General features: G+C 39.2%; 1 protein-coding gene across 1 annotated transcript in view; it reads left to right on the forward strand.

Annotated features, from left to right (window-relative positions):
- prlh2 (prolactin releasing hormone 2) overlaps window positions 1-14,469 on the forward strand; it is a 33,938-nt gene extending 19,469 nt beyond the window's left edge. The window contains exon 3 of the mRNA XM_042068094.1: window positions 14,127-14,469. Within this exon, the coding sequence (XP_041924028.1) occupies window positions 14,127-14,335 (209 nt within the window). The 3' untranslated portion in view covers window positions 14,336-14,469. The remainder of the gene's footprint in view (window positions 1-14,126) is intronic.
- Window positions 14,470-14,820: the final 351 nt, after the last annotated feature.

Below are 14,820 nucleotides of genomic sequence, written 5' to 3' on the forward strand. Positions count from 1 at the left end.
TCTATGGTCTAACTTATGAACGTGTCGGGTCAACGTCAACAATAAGTAAGTTAGGCTAACGTAAACGTTAGCTATTTGCTGTTGTCATATGCAACCTATTAATGTTAGCTAACATGCTAGGCATTGAAAATGAATGCGTTAGCAATAGCCACTGCTTTTTTTTGAGCTGACAAGCCCTGGAAATGCGTTACCGTAATCAGCCAAATTGACTCACTTCTTAAGACCCTTGGTATGGTGTTACAGCGATGTGGAGTCGAAATGTAAATTGTTAGTATGGTTTTAATGTGTAAACAGACCAACCGCGATTTTGCAATGAAGTGAATGGAGTCATTTTAGGTACTACTTTTACGAGGTCTGTAGTTCTGTCAAAATTAATCTTATCTTTGAACAGACTACATGGTTATCTTCCTTAGACTTCGTAGATGTAGTTTCTACAATTTGGAGTCGAAAGTCGAAGTGCAAATATGGTTTAAATGTGTAAACAAGACGCCTGATGTTTAATATATGTTAATGAATGGGCACAGTATTATTGTGTACAGTAATGGGCTATCAGTAGTATGTAAACAGTTCATGTGTTATGCGATTTACAACTAGTAAACAACAGAAATGTTAAAAGCTGGTATTGTGTTTCCTGAATTCTTACATTCAGGCATTCAAATGAAATGTAATTAAATAGCATATATATACTCTATCAGTGTATGATGCTTGCATGAGGGAAACATCCCAAAACAATGGCACCTATATAATTGCTGTTGTTTTGAGAAGTATTTCTCATGCAAGCATCATGCAACAATGCAAAAACAATGAAACTAGTGTAGGCCTAATTATATTTTACATTAGTAAAGCAGTACTCTGATGTGCATGCTTTCACAAACTTTTGTGAACAATCTTAGCACTTTAAACATTGACTGTTTTGAAGTGCATGTATAGCAATATAGTATAAAAATAATAATTGTGATATCATTACAATTTGATAGGGGTTGGGAGGAGGGGGTGGGTTCATGTAGGTGGGCCCTATGACCCCAAAGTATGCCTTGACTGGGCCTCAGGTCAAAGAAGTTTGAGAAATGCTGATGTAGACGACAAAGCAGCAAGGAGGCGTCGTGTGATCATTTAAACAAGTTTTATGACAAGGTCGATGAGGGTGGGAAAAATCGTACATTTCTGTGCAAACTAGTCACATTGTCTTTTAAGAAAATGCAGTCCATTTTTCGGTTCCAGCAGCCAACAACCTCAGAACTGACCCTTCAGGCCTCTCAGGAGGCACTGGCCTTCTAACCTAGCGACCACCATAGCAACCAGCATGATTGCCCTAGCAACCACGTTATTTATATGCGTTTTAGCTGCGTTAATGCAGATAACTTTTGATCCGTGTGCCCGATTTTCATAAATGAGGTACCATTGGAATCCTTGGATGAGGCCGAGTTCCATGCCCCTGATCAAACCCACTCTTGCAGTTCCTCGGAACCGCAATTTTAGTCTGTATTAGCTATCCCACACACCATGTTAGTCCTTTGTTCTGTTGTTCTTGTTTTGTTCTTGTTCTGTGATGTTACCATTGAAGGTATGCAACTATGGCCTGTCAAACAAAAAAGCTAAGTAATGTCGTTTTACAATCCCATTTACACCCCTATAATTAGGCTGGGGAATAAAACTGTCTGTTTTAGCAGATTTAGCGCCCCCTTGTGGACATCCACATGAATTATTAATTGCCTTCCAGCCAATGACCACTAATGCTGCGTTCCAGTGCTCATCCAAAGCAATGGGACGTGGGACTTATCCTACCTGAAGTGTACTAGCTCCTACTTCAAAGCGTTCCAGGCAATTGAAGTAGAATGTAAACAGAAAACATGGACGATCGCCGTGCTAAACTGATACTCGCATTGTTTTTGTCTGTTCTGGAGCCGTATAAGCGCTGCATTTCGCTAGAAGATAGCTGGGTATACTTTTACCGTGTGTATATATATCTTCATGCTAACAGATAATAACATAATTTCATGCCATAATATGAAAAACAAGTTGTTTTAAAATTGTAGTGTCTAAAACAACCCTACATGCAGAAAAGTAAAGTTTATAGCCTATTCCTTGGAAGTTTTACTTCTCACGACGTGCACGACAGGCATTATCCTCCAACTTATTTTGGTGAGGTCGGGGTAGGTCGAGTTCGCCGGTAGGAGGTTCCACTTCAACAGGCATTCCAGTTCACTTTTCTTAGTTGGAGGCAGGATAGGTCCCACGTCCCACTGGTTTGGATGGGCACTGGAACAAGCCAAAACCATAGCTTCCGTGAATCTCAACTGAAGTCAAACGTTATGCTTCAAAGCGATAGCTCCATGGAGCCATCCATCATTGAGCCTGAATCAGAAAATAAATCAGATACTGATTCAGTCCCTCAAATATTGTAATTAAATGTTTGAGTGTCTTTTGTAGCCTATGTTTTCTCAACTGGCACTTCAGCCAAGACACAAGCATAACCATACCCCTCACTATATAATTTAGAAATTTAATTTATTCATTTGGCAGACACATTTATCCAAAGCGACTAACAGAAATGGAATAACATTTAAGCTATTAACATTTATGCATTTAAACATTAAAACTATAGAGCAATACATGTATACATGCTGTGCCCCCTAAAATATGGATTTATATGCAAGTTCCCCCAAAGAAGCACCAAATTATTTTAATAATATCCACCACATGAGGGAATTTGTTTGTTAGTTTGCTTAGCTGAGCATACAAAGGTAGCATGCTGGGGCTGCATGGGTTAGGCATGCTGAGCTAGGTGCTGTATATTGTTCCCAGGCAGTTGGCAGACATCAGAAAAATTACGAGTGTGATGGTTGTGCCCACACTTGTTGACTGCATTGTTCATGTTTCTCAAGAATCAGAATTACAAATTTTGATGCTTACTAAGTTTACATAGTCAAACTTAGCAAGTTACAACAGTTATGAAGATGGACTTCCTGTAGCTAAGCTGCGTGAAGGGCATCTATTTCGGCAGAAATACGCATGCGCAAGGCTTCACGACAGCAAGGGGGTACATGTGATGTGCTGTGTCAATCCTGTGGATATATGTCTATGTGTAATGGAATGAATGTGTCTACTCTATGTTTCCTATGTGTTTTATACTACTCTTACCAGTGAGACCAAAGATAATTTTCATGCAGACATGACAATATATTCTATTCTATTCTATTCAACCTTGCTCCAGCGGTGAAATCACATCACAATACATGATTGGCATGATGTATTCACATGTTGACTTTTTTGCTACGGAAGGGGTGGGATATATGTAGACAACTGCCATATTCGTGTTACAAACTAACACCTAATGCAATTCAATGGAGGATGTTTTGAGTGCTGTGTCTCCTCATTAGAAAGTCTCTGCTTCCGGTCCATGGGACTTATCTTTTGAAAAAATATGAACGGAAGTCAATGGAGAGATAATTATTTTTGGTCCTGTTCGAATTGTGCCATAAGTTTCACGTAAGATTTGTGTGAATTTAAAGGATAATTTTTCACGTCAAGAAAATGCTGTTGTTCGATAGGCTGCAAAAGTTATGATCCGCTCAGTGAATTACATCCCTCATCTCGAACGATGTACATCACCAATGTAGTGAAACGATACAGCTAGCTGTCATGCTAGTTAACGGTTACATCTTGCTACCAGCTATGTCACTTAACAGTAGTTTATGTGCAGTCTATGGACAAATACACCTTACCTGATGTGTTTTATCCTCTGAATTATGGTATTTTCATCAAGGGAAGCCCAAGTAAGACCTGTTGCTGGTATGCTTGTACATTCTGTGAATAGGCTACTATTACTATTAGTAACTATAGTGACTAGTGCGACTGATGTAGTCGATGGAATTACAATCTTTTACCATGTTGTAATTAAATAGTTACGAAACAAACTGCAAATGTCTTTACATAAAAAATTGTCTTTAAAATTGACAAGGCACAAGTCGATCAGGATTCGCCATTGACTACCGTTCATAATTTTTTCGAAGATGGGTCCCATGGTGGCAAACGGAAAGGGCGGGACTTTGGCTCTCTATCAATTTTACATACCGAACTGCCGTTATTCAGCTACGCCAAGGTAAACTACGCCAATTCTATGACCCCTTTAATATCTACATGCTCATTGTATGTGAAGAACTGAAATGTTGGCACAACATTAATAAAACATTGTATTTATTTGTAAAGATTGATATGAAATGAACAAAAAACAATTTTATAATATCTTCAATGTCATGTAAAAATTTTAATTTTTACAGATATTTCAAATAAAAATAATTATCCTTGATTAGACTATATTGGGTTTTGTAGAAGAGAAAATGGACTGTTTTAGTAGTACATTACATTTAGCAGACCAAAGTAGTAGTATTGGGCAGTATGGAGCCAGATAGGTTATCATGGGCATATTTGGATTTGCTAAATTTAGAAAAACAGAACAGACTGAAAATAAAGTAGGCACTAATATTCTCTTTAAAATCTTGTTTTTCTGTAAATGTTGTCAGTCATTCTTAATTGGTGCACTTGCATGTTTAATTGCTGCAATGTAATGGTACATTATGTGTAAGTTGGCCATCCGGCATACCTTTTGGGCCGATCGAATTAAATTAGTATTTGTTATCGTTATTTTAAAACATTGGCAACAATCGAAATCGGCCCAAAGCAAGGACAGTCAGCAACCCATTGGTACAATATCTATACTGACACTAGACAAACCCAATGGCCGCTCTTATCACGCCCCGCCCCTCCAACATTGGCTCAGAGCCAAAATTCAGTGAGCGTGTTAAAATGGATAAATGAAGTGCATGCAGAAGTTGCGGCAGATAAAGTAGGGATGTTGATTGTGCAGAAATGTGCTGTACCCGACATTCAGGTAGTCTATGTCAGCATCAGTTTGAAGTTCAGTGAGGAGAGGTAAGCAAACACAGACTATTACACGACAGAGGGACAAATAATCAGAAGGAGAATGTATAGCGCGATCAGTCAAACGGCACAGCGTACGTTACTTTAGCATTTTTATTGCTAACATTGCTCCTTAACATGGTCACATTTCCAGATGAACCCAACACATTAACATGAGTTTTTTAAATACATAGCTTTTGGCTAGGACCACCATATCATTGGCTATCATATAACATAATAGCCTATTGAAATTATTTGACTAAGGGTTCCACTGGTAAATGGGTGAAAATACAATATTTCAAGTCATCTTCATGCAAAAGGCAACTGAAAGATTTACATAAAACACTGACAGACATGTGAAATGAGCTCATGGAGCTCTACTATAGGCTACTGTACAGTGTAGTAGGCTACTTTTAGGTTTTTCTAGCAGAGCCTTCTCTTTGATAAGTGCTTGTTGTATTTAGGGCTATACTTTAATATAGAGCTTGTGTAGCCTACTTCAGCCACCTCGGACTACCAATGAGTCAGAAAGGGTGAATTAGTACAGTCTTATTCACTTGCACTGCTCCGTGGCACTTAGTTCAATACACACAAGGGTAGCCTACTGCCAGGATTGCATATTAGTGTGCCTGACCGATTGTAGTGGGCCGTTCGGGGCCAAAAATGCCCGGGCTGGTTTTTTGTCCCAGTCCAGCCCTGACTGTGCGCCCAGATTTTTGTCTGTGCCCCTAAATGTTTTAACCCTTACAAGCCCGACCGTTCTAATTTCGTTAAAATTTTAACGATGACCAATCATCTAATATCTCAGCTGTCCAATGACTGATTTTATTTCTGAAATCTTCCCCGTAATGCTGACAACATAAGCTTCAATTTGATATGATTGGTTAAGGGGTTTATGGCGCGAAATGTTTTGGATACTTGAAGATGAGTCGTGAAAAAAACTCTTCACTTCAGTCGTACATTTTAACATGGACCGCCAGATGCCACCTGCACTTCGTTGGAGTTTACCTCGACTGGAAACCACACAGCTGGATAAACTGAGGTAATATATATTTTACATCGTTTCTAGTTATGGTTAATCTTAATTTGTAGTCATAAAATCATGTTATTTGACAGTAATATGCTTTCTCATCAGCGTCAACATTATGGCATAGCGGGGGCTAAGTGCATCGTCATGTAACTTTAGCTAGCTGCATTACTCTGAACTGCTTGCAGTATTCTCGTTTGCTTTTGATATCAGTTATTTTCATTTGACAATTTCATTTAAAAACCTGTTAGTATATAACCTGTAAGTAAGTTTGTTTTCTAGTACTAATTTGCTTGTTAGGTAAGCATTATATTGGCAAGTCAGTATAGCATACCAAAGCTGAATAAATCAATGGGCGCCGCGTTTCTAAGTTGCGTTCTCTTACATGAAATAAGTTGAGCGATATTTTTACTCCTCTCAATATGTAGTTGTAGAAAACAAGATGTGAAATCACGGATTCTGTCAGAAATGTAGTGCTAATTAACTTATTCCCTCTCCTCGGGTTGTTACCTCGCTAGGCAGTTTGTAGTGAACTGTTTTAGCTTGGTAACTTCTAAATTACAAACATCAGACGTGCTTGTCTCAACATTTTCTAAGATGGCATGACTTGATATTCTACTCTTCTCAATATGTAGTTTTATAGAAAACATGATGTGAAATCACATATTATGTCAGAAATGTCATTATTGCATTTAAGCAGTTAGTTACTAGGTGAAATGTAATCTGTCTTTATCTTAATGCCAGCCAGGCAATCAGATTTAGGGTAGCTAAACCCATGTGTAATAAAATGACTTCATACTTATAAATATTTTTGAGTTACTCAAAATGCTTCAATAGTTTAGGCTACCTCTTCTTGTGTATGTATGTGCACACATGCACACATCTGTAGTTTTGTGATTTTATTTTTTAAATTAATAAATGTATTACATTTGTATGATTTTACTGTTGTTTCAGATGGAGGATGACAAGACCTACACAGACCTCCTTGCAGGCCTGAAGAGGTAGCTGACTGCTGATGAGCTTGCGCTCACAATGTTGAAGACCATGTGAGGATGGAGGAAGAAGGTATAGATTTAGGTGCCGTGCGTAGGGTGGTGTAGACTGCCACTAAAACACTGTGAAATAGACTTGTTATGTTGATTTTTATGTTGTTGTCCCAGGCATATGTGGTTTTACCAACCGGAACGGGTGGGAGGTTGTGCTTAGTAGGCCGTCGTATGCAAACACACAGTGCAGGGGCATGGGACGAAGAGACCCCAGAAGAGTTTCACAGTTTTCTGGGATTGATCATTGACCTGGGACTTCACTTCCCTCCCTAATATCCATTGCTACTGGGTCTCTGAAGGGATCAGGGAGCGTTGACCAAATGAGAAATACATATTGTGTACACTTTTTCTCCATTGACATTGCTGTTTCAGTAGTTTCTTATTATTTCAAGTTTGGCAATGCAGAATCTGGTGTTGAACCTAGGTTTGGTAGCTACAGCCAGAAAGACTTTGGCGAAAATCTATCACAACAGCTGGCAGGCATTTCCGTCAAAATTTCAGCCTCGCCTTCAGCTGCTCCAACTACTACTCTGTCGTCTTTTCATCAAGTACATATTCCTGTACAGCAGGAGCCAAAGAAAAATTGTTGGCTTTGTTATAAAAACAATACATAATAACACTAAAGTAGCTTGTATGGCCTGGAGTTTAGCGGTAGGTGACTGACAGCAATTTTGTTTACCAAAAAAGCAGATTTGGCATTCTACAGAAGGGGATGCGTTTCGTTATGAGTCATAGGTCTTCTGTGTTTAGCCTTCAGGTTCCCCACCCCACCTTTCCCTATCCTCCTCTGTGTGTGTGTGTGTGTGTGTGTGTGTGTGTGTGAGTTTGTGTGTATATGTGTGTATGTGTTTATTCTCAACAGGCTTGTTCTATGTAATCCACTTTCAAATGTTTAGACACATTGATTTTTGAGTGATGTTGAAGTTGATTGTATTCCTAGCTTTTCATAAATAATACATTTTATAGATGTATATCATTTTCATATTACATTAATTTATATAAGGAAGTTGTATCTGTTGAATCAAATGTATTCTATGTCTCTTCAGAATTGATCTTCAATAAATATACAGTATACTTACTTCCTGTATTACTGGTAAGGTACATGTTTTTCTTTTATATATCATTATTGTTGACTGTAGCATTTGCTTATATACAAATAAATGGTTTATTCTTATGGACCAAATAAATCTAAACCATTGTGTCTGACTTCATTATTAGTTTTTATGCATACTTTTATGTTTTTGGTGAGAAAGAGAATGTGAATTCTGTCAACATTCTAAATCCCGTTTCCTGCATTTTTTTACACTTATCACTTAATTTATCATAACTTTTGAAAGGTTAATGATATTCCAATTCAGTCTTTTTTGTTAAATAGCCCACAACTTGCTGAACATGTCATACACTCTATATTTTTCTCTATCTCGTATAGAAATATGATGAAAATTCATTTTTATGCGAATGAAATTCAATTTTAACGAATTTCGGTATACATTTGGAGAGGATTTTCAAAGACTGTTCATTACTATATCAACATTACCATATGTATTTTACATCATTTGATAGAACTGACCCTTCTGATTTACAATGGTATGTATATCCCATTGATGGTATGTATTATACTCAAGAAATAAGGTTTTTTGTGTAAGGAGGTCATCCAGCACCAAAAATGGAATGTTCGGCACGGGCACGAAAGGGTTAACGTGGCCGCTCCGGGAAAAAATGTTAGTGTAGAGCCCTGATGCTAGAAATAGGACCCACGCCTATTTTTCACATGACACGCAAGCGTGTTGGAAGCGTTTCCATTCAAAAGAGACAGTGAAGAGATGTTTTAATAGGCAGAGGGGCTGCCGCAGCACAGCGTCAGACACGTTTCTGGAATGCAAAGACATAGAAAACGCCACGCAGCCACCACGTAACTGACACGCAACAGAAACGCCACGCTCACGCCATGCAGGCAGTGTGCAGCCAGCCTAATGTTTCATTCATACGGAGAACTGTGAAAGTTTGAGCTGGCTATGAATAATGGCTTCCACACACAGTTGCGTTCCGTCAACGCATGCCAGTGGGTGTTCCCGACAGTAGCTATGCAAATGACTGAAGGTCTAATCGTAATTTGATTGGCTGGTGCTGTCCGTCGGTGCAGCAAAAGTTGAATTTCTCAACGCGAGCGACGGGACCAACGCGACACAACAGACCCACAATTCAGTTTGGCAACAGATGACGTAAGCCCATGAAAAGTAAACGGGATGCGTCTCCAGCACTGCAACGCACGCAACTGTGTGTGGGAGCCGTTATACATGCACAAACATTGCTTCCCAGATCAAGTATCATAGTATAAATATCAAGGGCTAAAAAAATATGAAGACATAAGATTTGAACACTGTAAAACCTGATAAGTTATTTGAACTAAAAAATAGTTGAAACCGATTGCATGAGTTCTTTTTGGGTGATACTCACTCAGTTTTGTAAGTAAAAGAATCTTTGCTTTTTAACTTGCTCTTAACTAGGACCTTTTAAGTAATATCAACATTGTATTTTTAAGTTACAGAAACATTAACCATTAATTAATCATTACTAGCTATTTTTAAGTTACAGTATCAATACAAAATGAAATAAAGTGTGCATATATTAATTGGTTTTATTACCTTCATTAAGAAATATTTAATTTCTTAGTAACCAATAGACCAGTTTCAGGTCCCTAACAACCGTAGTCAAGAATGAACTCGGAGGACAAGCACTAGTTTGTTTATACGGACAACGCATAGAAAGCAAGCTGGTTGAACTTGATATAACTGGTTGAACTTGATATAACCCAGACTGATCCAAATCAGTCTGGGTTCAAAAGCGGCCACTCTACCGAAACGGCTCTGCTGTCTGTAACAGAAGCCTTAAAAGAAGCCAGGGCGACCGCTCGGTCATCAGTACTCATTCTGCTTGACTTATCGGCTGCCTTTGACACGGTTAATCACCGTATCCTTCTCTCTATACTCGCTGACATGGGAATCTCCGGAGCTGCTCTCTCCTGGTTTGAATCCTACCTCACAGGACGCTCGTTTAACGCATCATGGCTTGGTCAGCTATCTGCACCTCACCATCTCACCACAGGGGTCCCCCAGGGCTCAGTGCTGGGCCCCCTCCTCTTTGCTATCTACACCACCTCCTTGGGACAGATTATCCGTTCGCACGGCTTCTCATACCACTGCTATGCAGACGACACACAGCTCTATCTGTCCTTTCCACCTGACGACCCCCTGGTTTCAGCACGGATCTCGGATTGCCTTTCAGACATAGCTACATGGATGAAGGCACACCACCTCCAGCTGAACCTCTCAAAGACTGAACTGCTGGTCATCCCAGCTAAACCTACCATACACCACGACATCAACATCAAATTTGACTCCCTGTCTGTTTCACCGACCAGGACTGCAAGAAATCTAGGAGTTGTTCTCGACAACCAACTAAACTTCTCAGATCATGTTGCCTCAGTCGCCCGGTCATGCCGTTTCGCACTCTACAACATACGGAAAATCAGGACTTACTTGACTCAAGATGCTACCCAACTTCTGGTTCAGGCAATAGTCATCTCACGACTCGACTACTGCAATACCCTCCTGACAGGTCTCCCAGCCTGCGCAGTGAAACCACTTCAGATGATCCAGAACGCGGCGGCGCGCCTGGTCTACAACCAACCCAAAAGGGCACATGTTACCCCGCTGCTCATCCAGCTACACTGGCTACCTATGGCGGCCCGCATCAAATTCAAGTCTCTAACGCTTGCCTACAAAGTAGTCTCCGGTTCTGCTCCCACCTACTTGAATGCCCTCATACAGACTTACACTACCTCCAGACCGCTGCGCTCCTCTGACGAACGACGTCTAGCTCTACCACCGGTACGCTCAAGCCAATCCAAACTTTTCTCATCTGTTGTTCCTCGTTGGTGGAACACACTGCCAGTTCCTACAAGGGCAGGGACATCCTTTTCCACTTTCAAAAAACTCCTGAAGACCCAGCTCTTTAGAGAACATCTACTCTCATAGCAACACTTACAACAAGTCTTACTGATCCTAGCACTCACCAGCCGTTTTAAACTGACAAGTAACTGTTAAAATACAGCACTCACCGACGCACTTATTCTTACTGTACTCTAATGTTTTTTAAACTGTCCTAAAATTGTGAGAATTGTTCTAAAACTTACTGTTTACCATGTTGTTAGTCGCTTTGGTTAAAAAAGCGTCAGCCAAATGTAATGTAATGTAATGTAATGTAATATAAGATAAAGAATAAAAGCATATTGCCTAAATATTTTGATGTAGCAGAGTCTAGATTGTTTTCATCTAGAGGTGTAGCGGGTTTACCTATGAAAAAGAAACGTATGTTTTACGGAAGGTAGGCTAAACATTTCGCCAATCACTGAAGTTAGGCTATGCTAGGCTAGGGCTTCGACTGCACAAAGAATTAGTTATGATTTAGATTAAAGTGAAAACATTACCTACTCAAAGGCTATAATGGCAGGATGTGCAATCGTTTCCCCCAGAGGTCAGAGGATAATTACTGGATAAAGTAGGATAAAGTAGCCTATGCCGCTGGCCACACATGAACGATTGACTGAAATACAATGCATAAAATGCATTGTGCTGGATGTTAACTGACAGGAAAGTAGCCAATAGATACTGTACATGACGGATTAGCTAAGATAGGCTACCTTATAGTATGCAATAACGTTACTTGCAAGCCCATGTTTACTTTCTTAAAACAACCTACTCAAATGGAGTGTCAACTTTAACTTTAGGCTACCCTGCACTTTGTCATTTGCGTGAAATCAGTCTCTTACAGAAATGATAGGCTGAGAAATATGCTAAAACACATTGTTAACGTTACTACCCTATTTTACTTAGCCTACATAATTTCAGTTTTTCCTCTTGAGCATGAAGATAACGGGCCCTATCATGACATTCTAAAGCGCATCGTCACTCGTCAAAAGCTTATTCAAATTTAGTAGGATGTCCAGTCCACATTGGGAGGGGTTTCGTTATCAAACGTCGAGTGCATGGCGCAACAAGGTGTTCCTAGGTTTTTTAATCAGTCATATGGGTGTGTTTGGGGCGTAACATCATTTAAACCAATGAGAATGACATCTGTCATTCCCTTTTTTAACGGCGCAAAGCGCGATATGTCAAATAAATGCATCGGTATTTTGCCATTCAACGGCGCATTTTGGCGCATTTGAAGGAGGCTGCTTGTGAGACCGTATGGAATAGTCATTTCACTAAACCATGCTTTGCTAAAACCTAGCATAGCCTTCACACATTTGCACTCGTCTATTATTTGAACTCATTGGCAAAGTGAAACTAACTTCACCAAGGTTTCAGTCAACGACAAGACAGTTATGCAGTTACTTCCACTATTGACTGACAATGGGTTTCCATCGAAAACATAGGCTGAATAAAGCAACACTTACCCAAATATTGCTCAAATGACTGAAAAAAAACAACATTTATCCTGCAGAGGAGTTGCTTATATCTCGTGACAGTGCGTCTTCAGCTGTGCTCCATACGTGTCTCTTGCCTCTCCCCTAATCACTTTTAACCGTCATTACCAATTTGCAAATGATGGTGAATAACTACTCATCATGAGATGTACTGTATTTCGTAATATCTTTATTCTAATTATGTTTCCCATTGTAATCGTGCAATTTGTAATGTTTTGCATGGACGTGCGCTGGTGTGCGTTCATGAATGATAGAAGGATGGTGCGTGCACCTGCCAATATGACTGTTGACAATGCGCTCTTAAAATAACATATAAACAACTCGCCATAGACTTCTGACCAGGTGTACAATAGCGATTTTTAGACAATGCGCCAGGCCCCTCCCTAGGTTGTTAATTGCCACACCCCTGGGCGCATTGTTTAAAAAATAAACGTGCAAAATACCGAATTAAACTTTGCGCGGGTGGAAAACGAGTTTTACGCCATGCGCCAGTGCGCAAAATACAGCCCCATATTTGTGGCCTATTTGAAGACAGAGCAATAACCTACTTTATTGGCGTTTTTAAAAATTTTTAGCGTTGAACTGACATATCACAAAAACATGAGATGTCTCCTGTACTGCACACAGGAAATTCAGTCTGCTTTTCTCTGCCAAAAGTTAACAATTTTCAAGCACCTTGCGTCTTTCTTTCAATGTCTTGCTATAATGGCTCTGGGTTTGCCTGTCCTCCGAGTTTGTCTTTAACGACGGTTGTTAGGGACCTGAAAACCTATAGTTCACTTTCTGTTAACATAAAACCCAATAAGTTATTTGAACTAAAAAAAAAAAATAGTTGAAACCAATTACATATGTTTTTTTAGGTGATACTCACTCAGTTTTGTAAGTAAAAGAAACTCTGCTTTTTAAATTGCTAGGAAATTGTAATCAACATTGTTTTTTAAAGTACATACTACATACATCTTTACAAAAAACACCCTTTTGTGGAAGAACCCTTTTAATGGGCCAAATCCATCATCTGATCCAATCATTCCCGGTCTCTCCGTCCCTTGAATGATGTGGATGTATGAAATGACAATTGTGGATAGATAGAAAAAATGTAACTGTGGATATCTAAAAATGTTTGTTAAGACTAGAAACAATTGAATTACGGGCTAATGGCTTGTCATACGAATCCCCATCCCATTTTTTGGTGATGTTGCTTACAACAGATCTTCCCAATTTTAAAGAAGGCTAGGTGTAAAAGTAAGCTTGGTTTGAACAAAATATGTGCTTGAATTGTTTATTGCTTAGTCTGTGCCACTATGTTTACCCATTAATGTTGCATTAGATGACATGGAAGTCTGATATTTCCAACTTGAAATGTCCCACATGCATTCTACATAAGATATTTCTGACCTCCTACTAGAAAAGTAGAGTTCCAATTTGAGTCCAATTCCATCTGCCATGACTTTAAAGGTGGAATCGAAGTAACCTATAAACCACAATATTTGAGTGGTCTTGAGCAGCATTACACAGCTAGGAATGTGTAGCTAATGAACACCAAATGTTTTTTTTTTTTTTTTATCACACACACCAACTATTACCGCCATGTTAGTATAACGACACATTTCTATTCCAGGGCTAAGTATGATATTTTTGCTTGCAGGTCCAGAAATTGACCCTTTTTGGTATGTGGGACGTGGGGTTAGACCAATCGGACGTTTTGGTAAACGTGTAACAGACAGTGGGAATGTTGGTGGACTACGTCCAGTGCTGAGTTCCTTGGAGCTTTTGCTCACCGCTCTCAGAGAAAAGGAAGACCTTCACCACACCCTAGCTCAAGAAGAACCGGAGTGGTTACAACACCCCTACTGAAAAGTTTTAAAATTGAATTTCCCAGTTATGTACAATGTTTTTTTTTTCCTCTCTAGGCTAAATATTTAAATTTTAAGCTTTATAAGTAGGATAGAAAATGAGAAAATATTGTTAAATAAATAGATTGTCATTTATGTTTTTGTGCCTACTTTCATCTCACAAAAGAGTCCTGTCTACACATTTACTAGGGTATGTGATTAACCTACACTCTTGAAATGAAATATTAAATATATTTAATAGACTATAGGCTATGATAATGTAATGCTCTACAGCTTAGAGAAATGTCATCATAGGAAATGTGAACTTTTTGTGTTAATTTTATGCGATTGCACATTCCAATTCTAAGACACAGTCTAACTTCATTTAAAGGTTATTACCTAAATAATTGGCTTTGGACTGGCCATGGTTTAGTACCCTATGCTGGAATCTTGGGCCTATTTGATATGAAATAAAATCCTCATTTATGTTGCTTAGGCAGCAAGGTC

The sequence above is a fragment of the Alosa sapidissima genome, chromosome 17 (genome assembly GCF_018492685.1).
Source record: "Alosa sapidissima isolate fAloSap1 chromosome 17, fAloSap1.pri, whole genome shotgun sequence".
In the NCBI taxonomy this organism is placed as follows: Eukaryota; Metazoa; Chordata; class Actinopteri; order Clupeiformes; family Clupeidae; genus Alosa; species Alosa sapidissima.